At 38.0% G+C, this 27,798-nt stretch overlaps 1 protein-coding gene across 3 annotated transcripts in view; it reads left to right on the top strand.

The window, feature by feature from the left end:
- LOC107702459 (vesicle transport through interaction with t-SNAREs homolog 1A-like) overlaps window positions 1–26,762 on the top strand; it is a 136,852-nt gene extending 110,090 nt beyond the window's left edge. Inside the window, exon 9 of one of the 3 annotated variants that reach the window (XM_016504786.1) lies at window positions 25,398–26,762. In XM_016504786.1, coding sequence (XP_016360272.1) covers window positions 25,398–25,491 — 94 coding nt within the window. In that variant the 3' untranslated portion in view covers window positions 25,492–26,762. The remainder of the gene's footprint in view (window positions 1–25,397) is intronic. The other 2 variants (XM_016504788.1, XM_016504789.1) reach the window with 2 other exon arrangements.
- Window positions 26,763–27,798: the final 1,036 nt, after the last annotated feature.

Below are 27,798 nucleotides of genomic sequence, written 5' to 3'. Positions count from 1 at the left end.
TCATCAGCTTTCATTGATCCAGGCCAAAAAAAACCTGTTTACATCAGAGATTGTTTTATTAATACTCTGAATGCCATATTTTATATTTAGCCCTTAGAAGCCTGTAGCACTTATCATGTTAACTGCTTAGATTGTCCAGCCTCATCTTTCTCGTCGTTTGATGTGTTTGTGGTTGGGTCTGGGTATTTTTTAAGCCAATAAGAAGGAGTGACCGTATTGAGCCGAACTCACATCTGGGTCTGAGTACTTCCTCTCCAACATGCTGAATAAAATATTTTATCCTTTTTCCCCTTCTGCTAACGGTAAACACTAAGATCCAGAAACAAATCAATGACGCTTTCCTTTGAAGTGCCTAAACGCATTACTACGGCTGCGTTTTAATTGGCCAAGAGAGTCGCAGATCAATACATGGTGTAATTGGCTGACACAGGAAGGGTGTGAGACTTTATTATCATTAATATTTAGACATGATCTGGGAGGACCTGGGTAAGGTTAAGTGTACTTCAGCGGCGAGTGTCTTTGATCTGGCTGATAAGTAGATCGATTTGGAAGCGAAGAGGTCAGGATGGATGATGTGCACCCATTTTTATCAGCGCAGGGAGGTTTTGACTTGGTAAAATCCTGCTAAACCGGCACAGGGAAGAGAAACAACATGAGTCTCACAACCAATGTCATCACTGTCACTCAAAACCATAACTATTGTAAGTCTTGTAAGGGATCCATGGCTATAACTGCTTGCTGCTCATCTAATGCTACTTAGCCACTGCGTCTATCATCGAGTCTCCAGAGTAAGTGCTTGTAAACTCACACCAGCCTGGAGAGGGTGTATTGAATACAAGTAACTCAATGATCCGGCCAAGTTTTCTCTCACCTGAGCTTGGCTGGGTCTTTGTGTGGCTCTTTTGTCTGGGCCATGTAAGCGGATCTATGGGAGGAGATACCAGGGTGCTCTGGGCTGGAGTTGAGGTGGCAGTCACCCGATCCCCCATTCGTTGGGTCGAAAATGGCCGCCGGCCGGGCTCTCCCCGTCTCGAACCCCGCACCCTACCCTGGGGGCTGATGTGGGCCTATACACATGTTCCTGTCTGTCTGCGCATCCTTTTGTCACATTCTCACAGGTTTGATACCTTAATCATTGTACTTAGTAGGACAAAGATCACTGGCAGGTGAAACAATAGCTGCCATCTCGGTTTTTACGGGTTGTGACCTGTTGCCTAACACAACTAGAGGGCTGAGGTCACGAGGGCTGACATACATTTGGCATTTTATTTGTGTTTAAGTGTTTGGATGGTGTTAGTTTTCCAAATGACATTTGAGTTATAGTTTACAGAGGAGGGCTGTGATTTCTGATTCGGACAGTGTTGGGATCTACTGAAAACAAGACTTGTATATGTTATATATGTTAATAAATTCTGGCAGATAATGATAGGCCAATAAATATTTCTGTTATGGCCATCATTAAAATTCTTCTCTATTTTGTAAAAAATAAATAAATGAATAAAAAATAAAATTAAAATTAATAATTTTAAATGATACAAGTGAGTTTAGGCTACATTATATTTGTATTAAATTGTGTTGTTGAAAGATTTAATAAAGATAAATAAAAAAAACTGTAATATTTGTCATTAATCAATGGTGTACTAATATTGTGTATCACTAATATATCTGATATAATACATAATCAGACTCTCCTTATTTATATTTAATTTTTATTTGATTATTTTATTTTATTTTTTCATCAAATGGGATGCCAGCAGTACTATTATTTTACACACAATGTTGACAAAAATGTCTAAAACCATAATTGTAGGTGCACCAGAAAGCAAAAGAAGGATTTTAACTTTAGTTACAGTGTTTGATGAAGATTAAAGGGTTAGTTCACCCAAAAATGAAATTCTGTCATTAATTACTCACCCTCATGTCGTTTCAAACCCGTAAGACCTTCGTTCATCTTCGGAACACAAATTAAGATATTTTTGATGGAATCTGAGAGCTGTCTGACCCTGCATAGACAGCAATACAACTGAAATGTTCCCAAGTCCAGAGACGTAGCAAGGAGATCGGTAAAATAATCCATGTGACATCAGGGGTTCAACCGTAATTTTATAAAGCTACGAGAATACTTTTTGTGCGCAAAAGAAAAAAAAAATAACGACTTTATTCAACAATTCGTCTCCTCCGCATCACCCTGTAGTGCCAGCTGCGTCACGCCGGATCTGTTTCCTATGTTGTTGTGATTTGATCTGAACGAAAACAGCGTATCCGTGTGACGCAGCTGACACAGAACAGCATACGCTGTTTACGTCCAGCTGATATTCTCCAAAATGGCGCTACAGGGTGAATTTTCATTTTTGGGTGAACTATCCCTTTAAAATAGAAAAGTGTTGTCGAAAAGTAATGTACTACAATCACAGATGCTACCATTTTAATGTGATTTGATTTATCAGACAACCCCTGAGTTGGATGGAAAATGGTAGGTAATTTGCTACGTAATTTTTACAGTGGTTTTGAGAGAAAGAAACACAGACAGACTGGATTCAGTCAGGATCAAAACCACAAAGCATATCTGTACATAACAACTTTACCTGACTTCCTCAAGGAAATCTATAGTCCCGCAAGAATAGAGCTTATGTCAAACAAGGTCATACTCTTATACACATAGCATACATAAACAGAAAGCCATTATTCAATAGATCTGCAGCTCTCGGCTCAGTACTTACACAATATGGCTTGTGCAGTGTAGTTTGCTTATTTGTATGATTCCTCTTAAATCTAACCTGCTCTTTACAAGCAGTGCTTTCTGGTACTTGAACCAGAATGAAGGATTGGCATGAATGAACCAGAACGGAACGAGCAAAAAGAAAGAAACATCCTGCAGATGTCAGAATTCATAAATATTAGAACCATTGGTCCCACAATGTCCTACTCAGTCATATCCAGGTGATCTATAACCCTTTAATTCGCCGAAAGGAAGTAAGAAAAATGGCATCTTCAACTTCACTTCCATATCCATTCCCACTGGAGGGTTTGTACATAAAAGCTTAATGAATGGACCTAAACGAAGCGCACGTCGGCTCGTGTTTTATCTCTCTTTGTGGCGGCCTGACATGAGGCGGCCCTGTCTTTGAAACTACCTCTGACACTGTCAGAGCTGACTCTCTCCGACTGACACAGAAAGAGAGAGAGGCTGATCTGGCCCATCTCTTTCGCTCTTTCCTGAAAAGCCTGTCAGCCCGCTGTTTGATCGTAGCCTGGAAACAAGCCATCTATAGGAGCCGAGATTAACCCAGGGCATTAATCAATAATCACACATACAAATGGAGCGCAGGTGAGAAGTCTACGTCACACACCGGATGGCGTACATCAATACAAAACAACTTCTCAACGAGAACGCCTCATTTCCAAGAATAATGCATTTAAAGCTTTAACCTCTGCCCTTTTCTCTGCAGGTAAATGTGATGGTGAAAATAAAATCTGAAGGAATGTGTTTCAGCGAGACGCAGTTCAAATTGGACACACACTCTCCTCCGTTCAACCACTTGGTTCATACTTTTAGTTTAAATTCTCAGAAAAGGATCCAATGTCTTGATTAGGTGGCCGGCACCATTGTTAGTAGGCAGCCGATGCACAATAAAACCACTGTTATTTAATTCCCTGCTCCTTGCAGAAGCTTAACAAATTCATTGTTAACCGTCTGTGTGTGGGCGACGTCTATGTGTGTGTGAACGAGAGCAAGAGGTCACACAAAGACCTTTCTGTCGTTATGGCAGTGTTTTGTCATGGGTTTTTAAGCAAGACATGGCTGTTTAGTGTATCTCAATGCATTGTTTGTTTAATTTGCGTAGTTACCTACCTGTTGTGGCTGTATCAGTTTGGTAATTTATCGCTAGCATCATTGGGATCGGTTCTGTATGCGTGCACTTATATACTTGAGTGTATAACATCAGTCTTTAGCGGCGGTAATTGCAGATAAGGAGAAGATGAAGGGCATCTTAACATGCTCGTATGGCCACGGCTCCATCTGTTCGCTCACTTTTAATTGTTGTGGAAGTGAAGACAGGAAAAGGAGGTGTGATTGTTCTCGTCCTCTCCACAGAGGTAGTTCCGTAACATTAAAGAAACAGCGAAGGAACCGTCCAGATTATCGGCATGTAAATAATCTTATTTGGCTCCGGTCCCTGCTAATGAATGTCATTTACTTTTAAAAACCAGGATTAATTAACGCTCGACGACCTCCTCTTCCTCCCTAAAGGGAATAAGTCTCAATTAGGCAGAGGATGGTGGCTAATATTTTCGTGGAAAATCTGAATATGACCGTATGCGTACATATGCTTTGCTGACATGGAAAATAACCTTGCAGTTAATTATGTCCCTAATTTAATGTAGGGCTCAGAAAAGTGTCGTTTTATTGAATGCTTGAAGATTCTCAGGGCTTTAGTTTATAGAGACATTCTGTTAGAAAGTCACAATGGACGGTTTCGTCTCGAGAGTGCGGGAGGCATAAAAAATGGTCTGCTTTTTCAAAATAAAGCCAGGAAAACAAACAAGAGCCTCAAATTAGATTTCCCAAAACACAACATTCTCTCTTATTAAATGCCCACTGTGGCCAAGAGCCTAAATAGAGAGACTCGGCCTGTGCTCTGCCTTTTCTCACTGAGCCATGCTCTCCTCCGTGGCCGTTTTAACTACAGTCTTTAACTAAACCAGCAGCTTGCCACACAGGCAAAAATATGCAGCTCCTACTGCATGTGTAAGTGTAGTTTTTCTTTCTTTTTTGCTAATTTTCTTTTTCTTCAAATGCCTTTCCATATGAATTTCTCCCGTCTTTTGATGAAAAGGCAGTCTGCCCTCCAATCAAACTTTCGCTTGCTGCTTGCGTGGGACATCAGGCATTGAGGTACTTAACCCACATGAAAGATCAGATGAGGATGAGGGTGATTTTGTCAGATGAGAGTGTGTGTTGAGGTGTGTTACCCCCTCCTGAGCTCCCAAGGTTATCCGCCCTGATCGCACTTTGCATGTATTCTCCCTCTGATTGGTCATTGATGGACTTTGCTGGGATCTGCTTCAGTGAGAACATTGATCTGGGACGGCAGGTTGTTATTCTGTGCTATGTGAGCAAATACTACCTTAATGATGAACAAATTACCATAATAGAGCCCAACATGACTGTCCACTTTTTTGGTTCCAGAAATATTTTTTATTACAATTTTTTTATTTAAAAAAAAAAAAAAAAATGTTCAATGAAACCTTAAAATAAGTTCTGAGATTAATCAAATGTTGCAAACTGATTTGAAGCAACAATGAATATGCAGATCAGGAAAAAAATGCTACAAAATTGTGTAAATATTTCAAATTATATAAATGTGCAAAGACATAATAAGCAATGTTTATTGAACACCAGATCATCATATTAGAATGATTTCTGAAGGATCATGTGACACTGAAGACTAGAGTAGTGGCTGCCACCACAGGAATAAATTACATTAAAAAGTTAAAAGTAAAAATACATTTGATTATAATTATATTTACAATATTACCATTTCTACTGTTTTTTATATTTAATTATAATTATATTTACAATATTACCGTTTCTACTGTTTTTTATCAAATAAATACAGCCTTATTGAGCATACATTAAAAACATAAATGAACAATTTCTTTATGGAGAAAATAATTTGAATTTTTACTTCAGGAACCTTGTCTTTGTTTTCTGTAATCATAATAATGAGCATAATATTTAGCTAAACCATATTTAGCATGTAACCCAAGATTTTGGATTTTGGATGGTTTTTGTCTGTGCGTGTGTATGTATGCAAGAGTTTAAATGGCATTGCTTAGGGGCAGCCATACACTCAGAAATGTCAAGCCAGAAAGCTGACAACTGATAACTGTGAGAAACAGTCTGGCCACAGACAGAAATAGAGTGAATGATAAATATAAAGAGAAGGAAGGACAGAAAAAAAGAGTGAGAGATGTAGAGAAAGAGAAAAAGCCTGTTTCCCGCTCTACATGTTTTATGACAGGATTTGGTGTCTTCTGTCTCACTCTGGTATAAAGCCTGTGTTTGTGTTTTCTTAAGGCCGCTGTACCTGTAATACCAGGTAAACCATAAACAGACCATGTGGGGAAGATTGACACCATCAGTCTGTAAACAAACCTCACACTTTTATCCGATCTCTGTCTAGTTTAGTTCCTTTCTTATCTGGTTTATCAGGTTTTCAGACTAATGTTTGTCGTTTTCTGTACCGTGTTCTTGATTCATCACTAGCCAGAGTATATGTTTCCTTCTCTCCACTCGTTCTTGTGTCTCTTCTACAATTCTTCTCTCAGATATGAGGGATAGTAATAAATACCTCATCTACTGTCTGGGTGAAGGAACCAGTGCCCATTCTGGAATGGTTCAATATACACACATGTATATGTATAAAAATGTGTATATGTATAAATATATATATATATATATATATATATATATATATTTATACATATACACATTTTTATACATATACATGTATGTATATGTATGGCTGTCCCAACCACTTTAGCTTGCTCTTGAAACTGGGCATTGCAGTACTACCAGTATTGGCTTTTGTATGATAAATTGCTTGCAGTGTTCCTCATTTGTAAGTCGCTTTGGCTAAAAGCGCCTGTTAAATGATTAAATGTAAATCCAAAGTTGAATGCTTGGTGCTTCATATTTGTTTGTGGGCAGGTTATGTAGTAATGTAGTTAGTTACATCATCATTTGGCTTTCAGATTCTGAGAGAGATTCACAGTTCCCCTGCTTAAGCACCGACTGCAGCACCAGCACCATTTGGGTGGAAAGAGGGTAACAGTGGGCGCCCCCTGACCTCTGGGTTCAGGCTGCTAGAGGGGTTTCACACCTTGCTTTAGGAAGCTCTTTGGACTTTTAAAAGCTTATTCAGGGATCCAGAGAGTGTGTGTTCATTCCAGTGTGTGTGTGTGTGTGTGTTGTAGCTGGCAGACAGTAGGTGTCGGCATAGAGAGGCAGGGGCAGAGGTACACTATTAAATAAATAAGTGGTGCTGGGGCAGGCAGGTCCTCTGGCTGGGGGCCAGTCAGGTAATTTTCCCCTCAGTGAAGTAAGGTTGGGCATTTTCGAGAGAGAGGGAGAAAGAAAAAGAGAGGGCCTGCCGGCAGCGGGCCTGTCTGTCTGTGCATTCTGCTGCTCGCCGCATACCAGGGGCACCATTTCCCGCCTGGAGACAGACAAGCTCGAGGATCTGATTGGCCGACCGCCAGAGTGCGCTCACAAAGGCTCCTTTGACTGCAGGTCAGTTGGTTAACCAAGCAGTGGAGAGGGAAAGAAACCCCTCTTTGCCAGTCTGCATCCCCCTTTTTCACTTTTTCTTCTCTTTCAGACCCTCTCACTAAATGGGGCATCCTGCCAAAGAATAATTACAAAATAGGACGGTCAGCGTCCCCCCCCCCCCAGCGGACCCCTGGAGAAAAAAGCTGATGACCTTGCAGTTACGTGTGGATGTGCAATCAGTTTGCCTTCAGCATCACAATTATTAGTGTGCTGTATGTTCCCGAGGAATACCTCCAAGCCTTTCTCTGATCCCGTGCCATTTCTTGCATTGAGTTAGAGGTGTTCATTGAGTACCATTGAGTAGCCCATATGCCCTACCCACTAAGGTCCCACATGACCTTCTGATATTCCCTGATCCACATTTGACTGATTTGAGTTGATTGGCTGAATATAAATGATGCAGAGAAAAGTCATGTTTATGACTACTGATTTTTATCCTTTTATAGTCTTAACTATTCAGCAATTTTTTTTGCTAATATATTTCTATTTTTTATTTACTTATTTAACTTTATTTAATGGACTTTTTTGTTAATTTTAATGTTTTGTTTTATTTTTTATTTTATTTATTTTATTTTTTAATTGTTTTTATTTTTGGATAGATGTTTGTGAATACAAAATACACAATAATTTTCTTAGTGTCACCACCCCATACAAAGTGATCCATAACTACTTCACACAGAATTACCATATTGTAAAGTACCGGATCTAGTTGACTAGTAGGTGCAGCTCGTGATGTCTGGGGTACTTAAGTTTACAAGGTGCAAGTCACAATGTAGGGGAATGTTTTTGTGTTGTTTTTAGGTGTGAGTGTGTGTGTGTTCTCCTCCTCCTCTTCAGTCTGCCTGAGATGCTACAGGGAGTAGATGTGTGCAGAGAGGAAAGTGCCCGTGTAAGCTAAAAGATCCTGGACAGCAGGGCACTGAGAAAACGACAGAAAAAAGAGAGAGAATTGGAAAAACAACAACTGCACAAACAAGGCTGACGTTGGTGTTTGTTTCAGAGAGAAGGTGCAGAAAAGGGAGACTGTCTGTCACAGCCCTCCACTCTCTTTCCCTCTCTCTCAAACGCCAAAGCATTGAGATTCAGACCTCTGCTTCTCTTCTTTTCTTCCCCTTACCATGTGGATACACTCACACACTCAGAACCAGCAGTAGTGGAGGGAAAAAAAACCTAGTGCTTGACTTTGGTATAAATTATTGATTTTCATTCCCTTATAAATTTTCCATAGTGTCCCACAGTCTGTGTATGATATGCTGGCTGTATGTTTATGGAAAGAGAGCCATTCTATCACAGAGTGGACTTGCTTAAGCCGAGAAAAAGGAAAAAAAAAATGTCAGGCAGACAGAGAACGGGGACCACAAACATTGACAGCGGGTTCATCTTTCCTTCTTTGCCTGAAAATGATTGAATATGCTTCTCCTTTACATAAGAAGTACAATCAGATTCAAGCGCATCTGTATTTTTTCACAGATATGGATTTCCTCCTTGACACTATTTTGTGGTGCAGTCCCTCGGCAGCACGGGCGCCCCGTGACCTGTAACCTGTCGGGTCACAGGAACTGGAAGATTAGGCGCACTTTGACAGCTCAACGCGCATGCCGCCCACCTCTCCGTTTCCCGCTCAAGAGTTTTTTAGCAGAACAGCAATCCTCGTCAATTAATTCACACAGCAACTCTCTCAACCCCTCCTGTGTTTTCTTCTTTCTCTCTCTACCTCTTTTCCTCTTTCGTGGCATAGATTTTCTGGAGTTTTCCTCAGCCTGACCCTTGGAGGCTGTAGGGCCTGATTAGTCAGATTTAGTGCTGAGTCTATTGATCGGAGCCTCCAGGGCAATAACCAAATGGAGTCAGTGCAACAAGTCAATAGCGCTGTTATTGCACCAAACCGATGGCCTGCGCTTCAATCAGTACTGCGGGGGGGAGAGCAGCAAGTCATCATGACTGAATTAGTGTCACTCAGAAACCCCCTCTCTCCGAGACCTCCGTCCATCCCCAGGCGCTCTTTCCTACGTTTCCTCTCCCTCTCTCTGCTTCTCGCTTTCTCCAGTAGCCTGCTCCAGCCCAGGGATGAGATTCTTCTCTGCGTTTTGTAAGAGGAAGAGAAGGGTCTGCAATTTTAATGGAACGGCATGGATTATTTAAAGTGACTAAACCCCCTGTTGTAGTGTCAAGTGGAAAGATGTCAGATGACACTGTGGTTTCTGAAGCTCTGCTGCAGGAACGTGCAAGGAAGATTCTCCGCAGCATGAGCTGGTGTTCGACTGATGTGCTCGGTGTAGAAACGGACAGTTTAGTTGACAGCAGAATGGGTTGAAAATTCATTCATTCTCACACAGGAATGTTTAGTAGTGGTGTTTACTAGCAGGCAAGGATCACTACTTTCAAGTTTGTATCATGAGTTGGAAAGTCATGATTAGAGCTTCAGGTGTGATCAAATTACTTTGGTCGGAGCAAGATGGTGATGAATAAAAAATGTGCATACGGTGCTTTTTGGTTTTTAGGTTTTTATCCAGTTTTTGGAGGTAGTGTAAGCTGAATTGTTACATCGTATTTTGTACATAAAAAAGCCATTTTAAACAAAATTCAAATAAGCATGACCTACATGCGTCTATTGCTGCTACCATGGTGAACGCAATGGATGTCACATACAATCGTACAATTATGAATATATAGCAGTTCAGTTTACAAAACCTACGTAAATTGAATAAAAAGCACACTCTTTATTCATCAATTTGTAGAAGGAGAATGTACTTACAATACTAGTGTTAATTTTGTCAGCCATTTTTTATTTAGTCTTAGTCTTTTAAATTAATCTTAGTCTTAGTCCTGGTGTCAAATGTTCTTTTTAGTTATTATCGTATTTAGCCATATTTGTCCTGTTTTTGTTTAGTCAAGTTTTAGTCGACTAAGGGCTAGATTTACTAACAGCTTGCGCCAGTCTTTTGGCGTTAAAATAGTACTGTCAGGATTTACTAAAGACGCGCAGTGATGAATTAGTGGTGAAAATGTGTGGACAGTTATTTTTGTGCCTGACCTTATTGAATATGCATTTGTAGGAGTCTCCCTTTCAGACGCAAAATTTATGGGAGGAGAGTATTTAAATGAAACACGCAATGTGATTTACTACCATTTTTTCACTCATCAAATTACTGGTATTTGCGTCATTATTTAACGCCCAAAAAAGCATGTCTTAAAGCAGGTGGTAATTTGCGCTGCTCTTGGTAGATTGGTAATAGAAGTGAGTTCTGTGTTCTATGCATCTGTGTTCTTTAATGTGCACCTTGTCAGTAAATCACACGCAGAATTTTCCCATCCCATTGGCACTTTTGTGGAATTGCGCTCTAACGCTAATTTGCCCTGTTTAGTAAATATGGCTCTAAATGTCTGAGCATTTTCGTCATGCTGTATAATGGTTAAACTGATCATTTCTTTTTTTCTCAAAATTATAATCGCAATGATTGTTGTCTTTTGAGAAATGTATTTTTACATTTCAGGTATTGCACTTTCACCGATAAGCACAAATTAATAGAATGTGGACTCACACATGGTTTATTTTACCTCATCTAGTGTACTGATTTATTGTAAGCTATTTACATTTAGACATTTAGCAGACGCTTTTATCCAAAGCGACTTACAATCAAAATCAACAAAAGAGCAATGATATGCAAGTGCTATAACAAGTCTCAGTTAGCTTAATGCAGTACATGTAGCAAGGTTTTTTTTTTAAATCATATAATAAATAAGCTATTTAATATATAAATTAATATAAAAGACTTAGAAACGCACTCTCTCTGTCTACATTATGAAAACTGGCAAAAACAAACAAAAAAAAAGTAATTCCAGTAATTCCAAATTGCAATAATGTTTCTCTATTAAAACAACAGTGGTTGAGTATGTGCATTTATTCAGCTACTACAATGGCAAACAATATAGTCGAGATCTCATGACAGAACACAGACAGGCTGAATGAAACTTTCATTTAATCTCACATGGAGATTGCTAAACTTCATCTTACTTTTTTGTTGTGTTTTCAGATCATCGTCGGTGCTTCTGTAATGAAGACTGAGTGCATGGGCATGGTTGCCAGATTGCAAAAATACATTTTAGTCTCTTTTTTTCATAAGTGATATTGCACGTTGATATAGTCACAGTTATCTTTAATTGACCTTATTGTCGTCAACAAACATTTTTTGTTATAGTTTTAAATTGTTTATTATTTAACACTATACTGTACTGTATTCAAATCACCAAACTTGTAAATACGAACAAAGTAGGACTATAACTAGTGCCCAGAATGTCATACAGACTTGGGTTAGTCTCTTTTAACTTGGGCTAGTATAACCACTTACAAACCACCCAAAAACATAATAGTAACCAATTGGCTGCCTCTCTAGCATCATGACACCGCTCTCATTTTCTTCAGAAAATCAAAAAAAAAACGTTTATCTTTATTGTTTCGATCCTTTGCAATCTCCAGATGTTTCAAACTTCTTTCCATCTGTTTTTTGGATGTCTTCAGTTATTTATTTTTTTAGTCGACCTTGCAGTGGCATAAGTCAAGGGCTTTGCTTCTCCTATTAATGTTATTTTTCCCCATCTCTCCATTAGTGCAACCTCATCCTCATGCAGTCAGAATCGCCCAAGGATAGAAGTGGGAACACAACAACAGCTTCAAGGCTGAAGTTTGTGTTTATTTGAGAGAGAAGGTGCCAGAAAGGTCTGTCACTGCTCTCCTCTCTCCCTCGCTTTCCCTGCTTTAAACAGCTAGTTCATTAACCACGCTTGTGTCATCATTCCAGGTGCCCTTGCTTAGAAATCTGGTGTCACATAATTTGTCTTTCTGAGATGCATCTTGGACACTAAGATGCTCCTTTTCGTGACTCTGCTGACTTAGCATGGCAAGGACGGCTGAAGCATTGAGCTGATTAAGTGCTGTTTTCTAAAAGCTTTTATCTCATGGATAGGAATTTGAAAGGCTCCCTCTCAAAAGCATAACCTGCTCTATATACCCTCCAACCCATTTTGATTGTATCCTTGTCTTTTCAAGTTCCTCTCAATATTTGGCCACACATGATGACCTCTCCACTCAACTCTAAAGACATGCAATGCCATGGTTATGTCTTTTACATGGTACTGATTTCCTGTTAGTGTGGGTTCACACCGCAGGCCTTTGTCAGGTTTCTTCTTGATGCTCAGTATCAAATCAGTAGCAATTTGAGATCAAGGCTGCAGAAGCGAGCAAGAGGAAGGTTTTTTTTTTGTGCTGTTTTGAGTTTTGTATCATACTCTCAGTGTTTATTCTCATTATTTTTGTTGTCAACACGCAATCACATTCAGTTCCAAGAGAACTAAGTAACGTGATTATGTTAGCCCACTTGTGTGGATGACACTCTGTGTCAGTTTCACCAACAGCACTGTACACTTCACATTCACACAAAAACATATTCTGTATTTTTCAAACTGCGTCGAAGTACACAAATCCAAATGCAAATGATTCAATAATAAAGCTCTTTACTTAAACTTTAAGGACATAATCTTACATGTTCAGGCTCAGCAGTAAGGATTTGTTCTGCTTTCCTGGTCAGGCCAGTGTCTACTTGCCTAATTAAAATTTATAATGTGATGTTTACACTAATAATTAAATGTGTTAAAAGTTTATTATTTTATATGTTTTATTATATTTATTTAAAATTTATGAAGGTGGGGTCATATTAGCGAAATTTCACAGGTAAAAAGGTATATTGCCAATAGTGTAGTGATGTATGAAATGCACAGTTACTTTTAAACAGAGCAACTCACTGTTAGTCAACTCAACAAATTCATGTGACCAACTTGGAACTGCTGCATAATCTGCATGGATTTTCATTGACCAAAAACTAAATGTGACTGTACCATTTGCAAAGCATAGAATGCATGTACATGATTAAAAAAAAAGTTTTTGTTAGTTCTCCATCATTTGCTGATAAATGAGTGCTCCAATAATTGTTTTGAAATCCAGCAGAACAGTTAAAATGTCTTATTGAACAGTTGTGTTGACATATTCAAGAATATACTGTATCATTTACCACATTTACATGTTAACTTTGAAAGCCATAAAATAAACATTTGATTACATCCCTGCTCTAAATGACCGCTTTGCTGCAGTATGTGTATCGCTGGTCTTGTAGAGCATAACACGGGGTGAATGGATGTACTGGAGGGAGTGGAGATTATTACTTTGGCTTCTGGCTAAACTAAACATGTCGGCATGATGTTATGTAAAGTAGCTTGTTATTAAAAGGAAATGGCGTGTCTCTTGACTTTTAGAAGAAAAAAACAGTAACAACTTGGAGTGTTGAATGGAATTCGCTTTGAGTAATGCCAAAAAAGGTCCATTTTGGTCTATAAAAGTGATATTAAATAGTGTAGCGTACGTTTCTCTTAGAAATTAGACATTCTCTCTACTGGATCTTTTCAACTTGATTTTGTTAGTGTAACAAAACACTGAGATGTTACAAACTATTGCCTCAGGTCAGACCCGCCCAGCACAGAACATCCAGAACTTCAACCTTTCTTTTGTTTCCTTTTTCCTCTCCTCTCCGTGAAAGTCACTAGCCAACACAGACCACTGATTTATGAGTTCTAATGAGATTTCAATACTGAATAAACAATAAAAATTTATGTGCATCATAGTTTTGGAGGCCCATGCTTCCATGGCTAGTGTTACACCCTTTCAACAAGCCTGGTAATACAGTCACCAGCTGCTTCCCTTGAGGAATGCAGCCACTTTTTGTGTCGGAAATCTTAGAAGCGCACCCAAATTGTGTGAAAGTAATTTATCTCGCTTTTATAAATGCCGTTGTATTCACAGTCAACCTGGAGCGCTGCTAAGGGATCATTTTACACCGCGAGTAAGTCTCAATATCCGGCTCGGCCTGGTAGGTCAGAACGTAGGACATCAGGAGTTAAAGACAGTGCTGCTTTCTGTAAGCACTCTAGACAAACTGTTTTTTCTAGCTAGCAACTAAAATGTAATAGTAATGTGCAGTTACAATGTTAAGATCAGGATTTGGGATTTGTAATGCATTTGCATGTCAAAGATTGCAACAATTCAACAGCAGGAAGTAGTGATATGTCTCCAAGTACAGATAAAGTCTATAGCCTGTTGTAACTTTGTTTGCTTGTGGTTTGGTCCATTGAACCTCACCCGTGGCGTGTCCTGTGTTGAGTTCATGGAAAGGTTTGGTCCCGAAGGCCTAATGAAAAAACCTACCAGTTTTATGGAATGCTTATACAGTATTATCTGTCACAGCCTCAAATTCGCTGTTATTTCAAATAGGCACATCTACCTGTTCACCGGTTCTGGGAGAACGCAGAGCAGCAGGGATGTGTGGCAGCCAAGCAAGGGTTTCCGTTTTCTCTGAAGTTTCTTGCATTGAGTGCTGGGAAATCAGGATTAGTAGTGGTATGCTGACTGCTGCCTCGGCACATTTACCCATGACATGGACTCAGACATAATATTTACTGCCGCCTTATTGGCTGCGGTGAGGCACAGGCATGCCCTCCTTGAGAATGTTCCTGAGATATACAGTAATCCTCTACCTCGTTTTTGACATCAACACCCTCCTTCTAACCAGAGATAGAGAAAAGAAAAAAAGGGAAAGGCAAAGATAAGTGAAGAATGATGAAATTGTGAAATTCCTGAGTTTTTTAGAATAAGAGAAAGTGGTGGGATGAAGTTAAAGCCAGAGTGAAAGAACTGAAAAAGTTGGAAGAAGAAAGACATTCTGGTGCAAAACATAGTGAGCTGCCCTACCTAGACTTCTTAAGCAGCATCCTAATTGAAATGGAACCCATAAGTGAGTGACACTTTACACAGGCAGCCTAACAAAGTACAGAATAGACTTAACTCATAATTGATTTCAATGGAGTTTGACTTTAGCGTGTTGCTAAGTTAACTACAAAATGCAATACAGAATAAACACAAATATTGGCTAAAATTTAGTACGTCATGCACCAAAATTTTTTGAATGGTCCTCAGTGACAGTCCTTAAATTAAATTAAATTATAATTAAATCATTTAAGAAAAAAATACCTGTATATTATTATTATTATTATTACTACTATATAAAATACAGTAAAAACAGTAATGTTGTGAACTTTTATAGTTTAAAATAACTGTTTAATATGCTGATTTGGTGCTCAATAAAACTTTATTATCCATGTTGAAATGTTTTGGTGGCAAATATGATATATTTTTATTCAGGATTCTGAATTTTTTATTTATTTTTTTAACTGCTTTTTTGTAACTATGTAAAAGTCTATAATTTCACTTTTGATCAATTTACTGCATCCTTGCTTAAAAGTAAAATTAAAAGCATTATTCAATTTAAATGAATTTAAAATATACATAGGAGGTATATCTCATGTCGGAATGTGCCTACGTTGCTATAAAATACCATCTACGTAGGCAGCTCACTACATTTCGGAACAGAAATACAGAGACTGCTACTAAGTTGGCCGAGTGCCAGTTAGAAGAATGATCCTGGGCTACCAGAAAAGAGGGAGCAGGGAATCTCGTTTGGACACTCCACGACAGCAGGCTACAGCTGCTGGAATCTGTTGCATGAAAAAGAGATTCCAAGTGGCGCCAACAAAGCGTTTCTCCGTTTCTTTGTCTCAACCTTTTTTAAATAGCACCTGATTCTAAACTCATCTTCTCTGTCTATCCCCCTCTTTTTACTTCTCACTCTCCATCCCTCCCTCTTTCCTCCTGTAGGGGTCTAAAATCCCAGTCTAGGATTCTAGTCAGATTGTTAGCTGGGCAATAAAAAATACATGAGTGTGTGGCATAGAAGTGTTCGTTATGTATAACCGATTGTATTTATGGGATATTTTGATATAATTCTGTGTGTATTTGTCCATTCGAATGTGTAAGAATGCGAGAAAGAGCTCAGTCCAGTGTTCGCGTATATAAGAGGCGGCTTTTGTGCGTGCATTTTGTGTGTGTGTGTGTGTGTGTGTGTGTGTGTGTGTGTGGCTCATAAAGACAGCTTCCCGACACACAGGCTGCTCCAAATGTGCAAGAGCTCATTTGTCTTTCAGAGTTGGAGCACTACGAGTTGAACGGGGCCATGTGATTTGCCAGTCTCAGCCTGTGTGTATGTGTACAATATTCATGCCCGTGTGTTGGTGCTCTCTCTTCAGCAATTCCCTTTATAACCTTTTACACTCGTCTTAGTTTGTTGATCCATGTTAAGAAGCAGACTTATCCATGAGTGGGTTGCAAAAGTGGCGTGTCGTTCCGATGATAGACACCATGACAGTGAGAAAGAGAGATATGGAGTGAAATCATTAGGAAGCATTCACAGTCACAGCACTGGCAACATCTCAAGATTCATCTGTGCTAACCAAAGTTCCGCGATAGTCTACCTGAATCGACACAACGATGTGTGATAGGCCAGTCAGTCCTTACTGATTGGAGCAACTTCACTCCTGAATCCAGCTCCAGATGATAAGAGTAGTGCAGCAAGCTCTACCACCCCATAATCACACTAATAAAACCCTATTTAACGGCTCTATTATACACTTCAGCCCTGTTAAAGTAGCCATGGTGTGTGTGGGTGTGTATATGTGTTTCTGAATGCTCTGGAGGGCAAACTACTGTTTTTCTTTTGGGAATTACATAGTGCTGGGGACTTTTTAAGTCAATTACATGCAATTAAATGCAGTTTTGTTTCCCATGGTGTTCTTGTGTGTGTGTGTGTGTGTGTGTGTGTGTGTGTGTGTGTGTGTGTGTGTGTGTGTGTGTGTTTAATTAAGCCTTGAAAGTCTTATAAAGTTGCTCCTTTTTATGCTCTGCCCGTGTACTGCACATGATATACACGCTCTTATTTATTTTAACAGGTTTTTATTAGCCAATGCAGAGACCAATGCTTAGATGGCAGTGATGACTGATATGTATTTCTTTTTTTTTACAAATTAAAACTTAGGGCCAGATTTACTAACAGCTTGCACCAGCGCAAACCATCTTTTGGCATTAAAATAATACTAGTGCTGAAAAGGCGTGGACAGTTATTTTTGCGCCTGACCTTATTGAATATGCATTTGTAGGAGTTTCCTTTTCAGATGCAAAATTTATGGGAGGAGAGTATTAAAATGAATCACGCAACATGATTTACTAACGCTTGCACTCTTCAAATTACTGGTATTTGCGTCATTATTTAACGCCCCAAAAAAAACATGTCTTAAAGCATAATTTGCGCTGCTTTTGGTAGATTGCGCTGGTCATTATGGAAATGAGATGTTCTTTAATGTGCGCCTTGTCAGTAAACCAGGCTCAGAATTTTCCACTCCCATCTGTGCTTTTATGGTATTGCGCTCTAATGCTAATTTGCCCTGTTTAGTAAATCTGGCCCTTAGTATTTAGCACACTCAGGATCATCATTCTCTCAACCAATTTCAACCTCAAAAAAAAAAGAAAGAAAAGGATTGTATTTATAGTGTATATTTTAGTGTATATATAGTGTAATTTTAGGAAAATTATTGAAAACACATAATTGGTAAGATGGTGAGTATATTTATTTATATTTATATACTTATTGGCTAATACATTGCAAAATGTTGTCCAATTTATTGGAATGAGCAATATATCAGTCATCAAAACATAACTGTAATATTACCATAAATCTCAAAATCCCCCTTTAGTCCAGTTCTTACTGACAGCTGCTAGTTCCATCACGGTTGCTAATGCTGACTCTCTCTACGTCACTCTGAAAGAGACTACAAAGTACGCTATTGCCTGTCTTTATTACATCTAAAGCTCTGAGGTATTGACAGGTAAGGTGGTTTAAAGGCCGCTTTGACATGTACAGTACAGTAAGGCAGCTGAGAAGCCCTGCTAAAACATTTATCTTTGTTAGTGTGTGATCACACACTCCAACACAGGATCAGTTCTACAGGCCTCCCTCCACCATACCGACACACACAGAGCATCATGTCCATCAGTCAGACCATTAGTGAACGCATTGATCCTGCTGACTCTCCTCCCACTTTCACTTCTTTTGTTTCTATCGTGCTCCAGTGAAGTACAATACCTGGTTTGTATGAAAAAAAGAAAATACTGACAACCTCACACAGTCTGTGATTCTTTTTATCTGCTTGAAAAGAAATCACACACACAAATGGGTGTAAGTTAATCTCACAAATACGAATAGTGACCAAGAAATAGAGCAGAATATGAAGTATTTCTCATACATTATACATTGTGCTGTGTTAAAGGCTTCAGAATCCTGAAACTTGCAGTTTATTAAGAGGTTTAAATGATTAAAATGCTATTTTCAATCTTTTGGACTTTATATGATATATGATTGTGTGTGTGTGTGTGTGTGTGTGTGTGTGTGTGTGTGTTTATGAGAGTGTGTGTGGTGCTGGGGCTTTTAGAATGGGGTAAAAAGTCATAGCCTTCCGTCACCCACCTCCCCCCACACACCCTGGCGTTGAGGTGTACCACTGCCCTCATTAGGGCTACTAATAAGGGGAACTGAGAGTGTAAGAGAGAGAAAAAAAAATTGTGGGAAAGAAGGGGAAAAAGGTTTTAAATTTTAATAACGCGGGTACGATTTTGTAAATCTTTCCTGACAGAAAACTCCTCATTATTTTCATCTGTCTCTGTCTCCTCTACCTCCTCCACTGATAAATGGGCTTTTCGTAGCTTGAACTCGCTTTCTCTCTCTCTCTCTCTCTCTCTCTCTCTCTCTCTCTCTCTAACTCTCTCTCTCTCACAGACATACACACACGCACACACTGTCATTCGTTCTTTGGCGTTGTGCATTTGAGGTTAGACTTATGTTTTTAACCCAGTTGACTCAGTTTAATTTTGTCTGCTGGTTTTGGAAGGAGTTATTTTGGCAGTGCTTGCACACATATACTGTAGTGCTCGACTTGTGTGCCTCACAGTGAGAAAGTCACAGTGTACTTAAGCCAGAGGTTCTCAACTGTAGGGGCTCAAGTTGGGGGGGGGGCTTGAGGGTCCGAGGCCCCTCATACAAACCAAAATATAATAATTGAATTTGTCTTGATTCATGAAATTAAAAAAGGGGGGGAAAATGTGAAAAATCTGTAGATTCCTCCTGACATAACATGATTTTTTCTTCCCTTTATCCAAATTTATTTTGAACTGATTTTCTTTAAGAAAGTTTTTGAGAATGGGACAAATGCAGTGGATCATTGTATTCTCGTGATAAATGTAAAGTTATAAATATAGTATTGTTTAAAGGTTCGGGGTCAGTAAATACTTTGATAAGCAAGAAAGCATTTAATTGATCAAAAGCCTTAGTAAAGAATTTAATAATGTTACAACAAAAGTATCACAGTTTCTACAAAAAATATTGCGCAGCAGGGTTTTTAGCAGTGAAAATAATAAAGAAATGTTTCTTAAGCAGCAAACCAGCATATTAGAATGATTTCTGAAGGATCATGTGACACTGAAGACTGGGGAAATAATGCTAAAGCTTTTTTTATTATTGTAATAGGTTTGTGTAGTATTGTGTGTGTGTGTGTGTGTGTGTGTGTGTGTGTGTGCACGCGTGTTTTTGTGATTTATGAGGACACAAATTTGTATAATGACATGGGTATGACATAGGTATTACAACAAGAAGCTGATTTATGAGGACATTTTGAGTGTCCCCGTATTTCAAAAGGCTTATAAATGATTCAGAATGAGTTTATTTTGAAAATCTAAAAATGCCGAAAGTTTCCTGTAAGGGGTAGGTTAGGTGTAGGGCGATAGAAAATACGGTTTGTACCATATAAAAACCATTACGCCTATGGAGAGTCCCTACAATTCACAAAAACAAACCTGTTTGTGTGTTACTGTTTTTACTGTATTTTTGATCAAAAAATCCTGTGAGCATCAGACACTTATTTCAAAATCATTTACTAAATTACTGACACAAAACTAATTTGTGATTACTAATAGAAATAAATTACTATAGGTACAGTGTAATATTAATATTATGTAGCAGTTGTAGTTAGTTTGTTATTAGGTTTGTCTGAAGCAATTGGGTTCATCACGATTTTGAGGTCAATTGAATCAAGTCAGTAAAATCACTAACTAAAACTAAACCTATCTAGCAGAGTTGAAGTTTGGTTCATTAAAAAAAAGATAAATTCATTTATTCCATCGTGGGAATTGAACTCGAATCATTCTGCGTGGAATCTTACTCTTACCTCTGGCCCGACTAGACATGATACATTTCTATTGGTACATGAGATTATGCTAACAATTTAAAAAGTGTGAATTCTTGAGGTGTTTAATATTTAATATTAGTTGAGCAGGGATATGTGTCTTGTTCTGCATGAAGTTTTAATGTTTTGATTTTTACTTCATACGCTACATTGAAGCAAACTTTATTTTTTTGATTTTACATGTGCATTTTTGAACCTCTGGTTCTTTTTCCATCCTAAGCTAAGAGAGAGAGACAAAAAAAGTGAACGTGTAAGAGAAGGTTTACCCTGAGCTATGAGCTGTGACAACATGAACAGGTCTCTTCCAGCCTCTGTCATGTGTTTGACAGAGAGGATGGATGCGGTTTGATGGGTCCTGCTCTGTTCTGTCCGGACATGGTTCAGCATGGGATAGAACCTCCATAAGACACTTCTCCTGCTCTTGCTGTCTCTGTCTCTGTCCCCCCTTTATATTAATGTGATTCAACCCAGGTGAGACTGGAGGTGGAGGAGCCATAGATTAGCTAGAGAAGTATCCAATACCCCTTTTTCCACAAACAGGGGGTTGCAGTTTCCAATCTAGTCCAGGTGTATCCACCAAAGAAAAGGCAGAATTTAAGGTAAAAAAAAAAAAAACCTTGTGATGTGCTGCTCCCCAGGAATCAGAGATGTCAGAGACAGGGAGTCAAGTACAGCTTTCAAAATAACATAAAATATAATTTGAACTGTAAAGAAATATATTTAAAATATTTAATATAATACAGTAAAAAAATTAAAAAGAAAAAAACGTACTATTTTTATTCTATAGTATTTTATTTGTATATATTTGTTTTATATACACTACTGTTCAAGCATCTCTTAATTTAATACAATTATTCTTATTAAATTATTATTTCTATTTTAATGTTATTATAATTTATTGTAATGTATTCAATAAATTATATTATTTCTATTTTCATATTATTTTAAAAAAGTATTTTTATTATATTATTAATTATATAATTTACAAATATCATATATGCAATCAGAATACTATTAAATGTATTCATTGCGCTGTATTTCAATAAATTCTGGCGATTATATCAAAGCCAGCTCATGATTACACTCCATTAAATTACTTTAGATGTCAAAATGTGTTCTCAAACTAGAAGCAAGGCTTGTAAACAAAGAAAGTATTGTGGCTTGTTTGTTTGTGTGCAGATTATTTAGTAACAGCCGGTTGCGTCATCATTTGGTTTTCAAATCAGTGAAAATGCAGGCTAGTTCTAAGAGAGGTGAAAAAGGGGTACAAATAGTTTTAGTACTTCTGTTCTTTGAGATCCATTCGTGGTTATTTTTAGTTGCGGTTGAAAGGGACTGCTACAGGGGAAGATTTTAAAGTTTACAGACAAAAGTTCCCTTGCATCAATGACTATATGAGCTCTCACACACGACAGGATGAATTACTTCCCCAAATATGTTCCTCAAACTATAACGAATTTCTGTGAAGAGATTCATGCACTTTCCAGTGTGTTTTTCAGAGTGTAAGACTGGGCTGTTGAAGTGAGGGAAGCATGGCTGCTCTCTGTGATGACTGGGCCACTCACTCACTCTTGCTCTCCCTCTGTGTCTGAATGCGGGGCTGCCCGGGGCCTCTCCGCCCACCCTCAAGGGCCTGTCAGAGCAGCCTCACCAAAGGCAGATTAATCTACATTACTGCTAACAGCTCAGCCTGGCCCCTGAACCACTCACACCAACACGCACACATACAGTACACACACACTGTATTTAATCTCTTACACTTCAGTCAAAAATCTACAGCTGAGCCTTTGGTCAGAAAATTAAGGTTAGTCGAAGTTGATTTATGAGTTAAAAGTTTTTTTTTTTGTTTTTTTTTCATAAATCTGTACAGAATAAAGCACTATGCCTCAAAAGGTTGTGTTAACATACCATACGCAAGTTTAAAAAAAAAAAAAACTTTTTACCATAGTAAAATCACTGTGAGAGCTTCAATTGGTAACAATATTAATGTTCATTGAAAATTCTATTAATTAATGAAAATAATAAGTTCTTATGTAGGTTGTTCTGTGGTTGCAAAGCAACATTAGAGCATTAATATAGTATCCAATTAAAATTTAGAATCTCTTTTATAATAAAGAGCAGTGAGATCACAAGATAGTCAGTCAGCTTCACTACTGTTTGATTTTTTGTAATGTTTTTGAAAGAAGTCTCTTATGCTCACCAAGGCTGCATTTGTTTGATCAAAAATACAGTAAAAACAGTAATATTTTGAAATATTATTACAATTTAAAATAATGCTTTTCTATTTTAATGGATTTTTACATTTGAATTCATTTCTGTGATGGCAAAGCTGGATTTTCAGCAGTCATTACTCTCGTCTTAAGTGTCACATGCTTCTTCAGAAATCATTTTAATGTACTGATTCGGTTCTCAAGTAAAAAAATATTATCAAAGTTGAAAACAGTTGCTTATTCTTTTTTGTGGGGAAACTGATACTTATTTTTCTTCAGGGTTCTTTGATGAATAGAATATTCAAAAGAACAGCATTTATTTGAAATAGCAATCTTTTGTAACATTATAAATGTCTTTACTGCCACTTTAGATCAATGTAATGCATCCTTGCTGAAAGAAAGCTTTAAATTATTAAAAAAAAAAAAATCTTAGTGACCCTTTTGAAGAGTGCTGTACTTTATCTCAATATTGATTGACAATAAGTGGCAAAACCGAAAGGTTTGCATGATCTTGACATAATTTTCCTCCAGAGTGTGTTGATCACAGAATCAGTTGTACCATCCTATAACACACATTCTTTATACAGACCCAAGAATTCCCATTCGTCCCTCTCCCACGGCTGTTTCCTGTCCCTTTGGGCACCAGCACATATCTGAACATCATGAACAGTCTGTCCTCTTGCTTGGAGTTTGTTTATGTGTGTGTGTGTGTAGCCAGTGTAAATAATGAATGTTACTTAAAGAGACGTGGGAGATCTGGCCTTGCTAAACATGCACTCCCAATTATGAATTATGCCGGCCCAGCGTCCAATCAGAACACACCTTTTGTCAATGCAGTGGAAAAGCCTCTGATGGTTTATCTTAACAAAATAAACATCTCAGAGCATAGACTATTCGGTTTTGAGCAGCAGCATTGAGGTGTGTGTTGTAATGCCATTTTGCTTTCTTCACTGTGCATCTCTATATGCGTTAGATGTGTGTGTAGGATGCGGCAGAGTGCTGCTCGGCTGCAGTGGTGATGAATTGGTGTGTGTGAGTTATTCATCTCCTGCTTATAGGAGTGGACAGTGGTCCTGCTCTCTCCACATGTCAGCACATGGGATAATTCTGTCATTTATCAGGAATGACACAGGAGACAGAAACTCGCCCCAAGAGATCATCCCAGGGTCTCAACCCTACAACTCCCGCTCTCACCCTCACTGTACTGTCCACACACCCAGTTTGTACCACTTTGCCACTTTTCAAACAGTTTGTTTGGCTCCTTTTGGTACTTTTGTGTAGAGACGAACAGAATTACTTTAGCTGCGTTTCCATTACCCTTCAAATTGTGAATTCAAAATACGCCTAATGGCAACACGTCAATTTTGCAAAAACTCACATATATCGGAAAAAAGTTTTTAAAAAATGTTGTTAAAGATAGACGCATACGTCTCCTTCAATTTTAAAGAATGGCTTGTGCGGTTGCTGCGATATACGTAAACCTACCAACATCCGTCGCCATGACTTATCGCGAGAGGAAAAACTTGCGTTTTAGTCGCATAACATCAGTTAATGGAAACGAGTCATTACGCAATAATTTTTTTATCGACATTTATAAAATATCGCAAAAGTTTTGCACAAATCTGTAATGGAAACACTCCTTTTTTCTGCATTTTGTGATTTGGGGAGAAAGTGTATTTTTTAATTTGCTTTTTTATCAAAGAATCCTGAAAAAAATACATCATGTTCCGCAAAAATATTAAGCAGCACAACTTTTTTAAAACATTAATAATAAGAAGAAATGACCACCAAATCAGCATATTAGAATTATTTCTGAAGGATCATGTGACACTGAAGACAGGAGTAAATTCCGCTTTGCCATCACAGTAATACATTACATTTTAAAACGATATTAAAATAGAAAACAGTTATTTAAGTTGTAATAATATTTTGCATAGACTTACTATATGTAATATGCATATCTATTCATTTTGAGACCTTAGGAAGAAATAAATGTCCACAATTAGATTTCAAATACTGTTCAATATGAAAATTCCAGACCGATATTTAGTGAACTTCTAGCTGAAATCACAATTATTGGCCATAACATTTAGTAAATGAAAATGCAATTAATGTGTAGAATTTAGTGAATGACCGAGTGAATCTGTTAAGTCCTGCAGGCACAAATTGCCTTTTTGGTTTGGTCATGTGACAGTAGGAAAGTGGGTTTTATGGAGAATTCCATCAGTAAATATGTGAAATTTATTAGCTGGAGGAACGCCACAAGCCACACTTTTTACTTTTCAGAGAAAAGTAAATGCTTTAAGCGTGTCTGCAGACAGATGGAGAGTAAAAAGGCAAAGTTGTCACACCGTGTGACATGCTTTGCACAAAAGCCTGTTTGTTATTTTTATTTAATTTTTTTAAAAGACAGCTCTGACTGAAGTGAAATGTGTTTATCGAGTTGAGTCAGGATAAATAAATGCATTTTTGAATGCAGGGCATGTACTCGATCACATGCATGCCTATTTTGTGTGAAAATGTTAAATCGGTAGTTTGTACTATTGTCTAATTAATTTACTTAACATGAAATTTCTTTCTTTTGTCTTCTCTTTTTCTCCACCTCTCCCTCTCCTCACCCACAGGATCATTCAGAATCGTGTCCTGGTCTTCATCCTGGGCGCCATCATCCTCCTCACCATCGTCTTGGCCATCTATTTCAATTTGCGAGGGCACTGATCTCCACTGACTGGCTTTATGCGTGCATGTGTGAGTGTGTACGAGCGTGTGTGTAAGATTAATAGTGACAAAAGTGTTGGGCTGGAGTAATTAGGACAAATTGTTCACATGAATCATTCCTGGTGGGCAGTGACAGGGGGCCTCTCCTCGCTGCTCTCGAGCGGAGCGGGACCGTTCTCACACTCTCTCCCCTTATATTTATGCTGCGTCCATTACTTTTAAAACTTACCGACCCATAGACAAACCCAACACAGACGTGTGGACACGAGGACCATGATGAGAACATCAGATGGATGAAGAACATGAAGACGAACATCAACGTATGTCATAACCTGCAGTTTAATGTTTACTTTTATTTTTCTGTAAAGCTACTAGTAAAATCCCATCCATCAGGTGTATGTGTGTGTGTGTGTGAGCCGTACACAAGGCAAGGCCCCCGGTGCAGTACCATTTAGCACATGGTGCAGAATCACACACTACACACAGCCCAAAGGTCACGCGCCCATCTCTCAGTCCCCCTTCATCCAGGATTAGTAGCTTCTCACGCTGTTCCTCTAAGGTCAGCAAAGACCTCGCATGTGTTTAGTTAAACCAGCGGGACTGCTTTGAACAAGAAAACATCCATGTCCACTTTTACCTTTACTAATCAAATCTGACAGCATGATAGTAACTGTAGTCAGTCGTACTAATAAGAAATGTTTCTTGTATTTATTTGTCGTTTCAGATGAATTGTGATGTATTTTTTTGCTGTAACTTTCTTTCGATTTATCTGGAATTTGTTTTAGCCATTAGTATTTGACATTAAAATTATATCATTTGTCTCTACTGTGACAATGCTGTTGCAAATGTTCTTCATTGTTCCTATAGGGGGACCAACTAGCAAGCATCAATATGGAAATATGCTAAATTTGTGAGTCTGCTCCAGGCTTTCACCTGCTGGTTGAGTATTAGTCTGTAAGAGAGAAGGTAACAATGACTGTGTACTAATAGTACAATTCATTTCTGTTAGTTTATCTGATTTTTATGTGAGGATTCCTTTGTATTTTTTCATATATTTGTGCTTATTGCCATACACTCCGGCTCAATTCCAAAACCCAGTGAGTTGTTTTGCTGTCTAATGCATACGTAGGCAGTTGACATCTAAGGCAGCATCACTAGCTGAAATTAAACCTCATAAATGACCCTCTACATAGTCAGCAACTTTGAACACATAGGAGACCAACTTCACAACTGGTTTGAAAAAGCTAAGCTAATAACAATGTGTTAAAGGGATAGTTCACCCAAAAGTAAAAAATTCTGTCATTAATTACTCATCCTCATGTCGTTCAAAACCTGTGAAACCTTTGTTCATCTTCGGAACACAACTTAAGATATTTTTTATGAAATCCGAGAGCTTTCTGACCTTGCATAGACAGCAACGCAACTACCACGATCAAGGCCCAAAAAGGTGGAGACACGAAAGAGAAGAAATTGTTGAATAAAGTCAATATTTTTGTTTTCTTTGTGCACAAAAAGTACTCTGGTAGCTTCATAAAATTAAGGTTGAACCACTGATGTCACATGGACTATTTTAACGATGTCCTTACTACCTTTCTGGTCCTTGAACGTTTCAGTTGCGTTACTGTCTATGCAGAGTAAGAAAGCTCTCGGATTTCATCAAAAATGTCTTAACTTGTGTTCCAAAGATGAATGAAGGTCTTACGGGTTTAGAAAGACATGAGGGTGAGTAATTAATGACAGAATTTTCATTTTAGGGTGAACTATCCCTTTCAGCATAAAGGTAAATAATATTTAGTGTTAGCAAATCAGTTATATTTATAATCAATATTTCACTTTATTTGTCATCTTGGATGTTTTTTTTTATATATATATAAAAAGGTAAGCTGTTAATGTTTTGCTAAGCTAACGACAATGTTTTAAACAAATAATAATTGATTTTAGCGAATCAGTTATATTTACCATCAACATTTCATTTTGTTTGCCATTTCAGTATTAGCATGTTGCTAAGCTAATGGCAATGTGTCAAGCATAAAGACAGATAATCCATGTTAGTGAATCGAGTTAGCTATTAGCATGTTGCTAAGCTAATTACACAGTACTATAATAAGCATAAACATACAAAGCACACAAATATTGGGTAAAAGGCACCATTTTAATTACATTGAGCTATAACAGTATTCAGTATTGAATTTTTCTAACTTTTTTCACACAAGAGTTGTCACAGTGCATTCTTTTTTCTTTTTTCTTAGAAGTATATATTCAATGTTGTTTACTCAATCGGAGGAATCTTAAAGACAGCATATTATT

Source organism: Sinocyclocheilus anshuiensis, unplaced genomic scaffold (assembly GCF_001515605.1).
Source record: "Sinocyclocheilus anshuiensis isolate Anshui unplaced genomic scaffold, SAMN03320099.WGS_v1.1 scaffold190, whole genome shotgun sequence".
Classification (NCBI taxonomy): domain Eukaryota; kingdom Metazoa; phylum Chordata; class Actinopteri; order Cypriniformes; family Cyprinidae; genus Sinocyclocheilus; species Sinocyclocheilus anshuiensis.
This window is presented reverse-complemented; position numbering and strand designations above follow the sequence as displayed.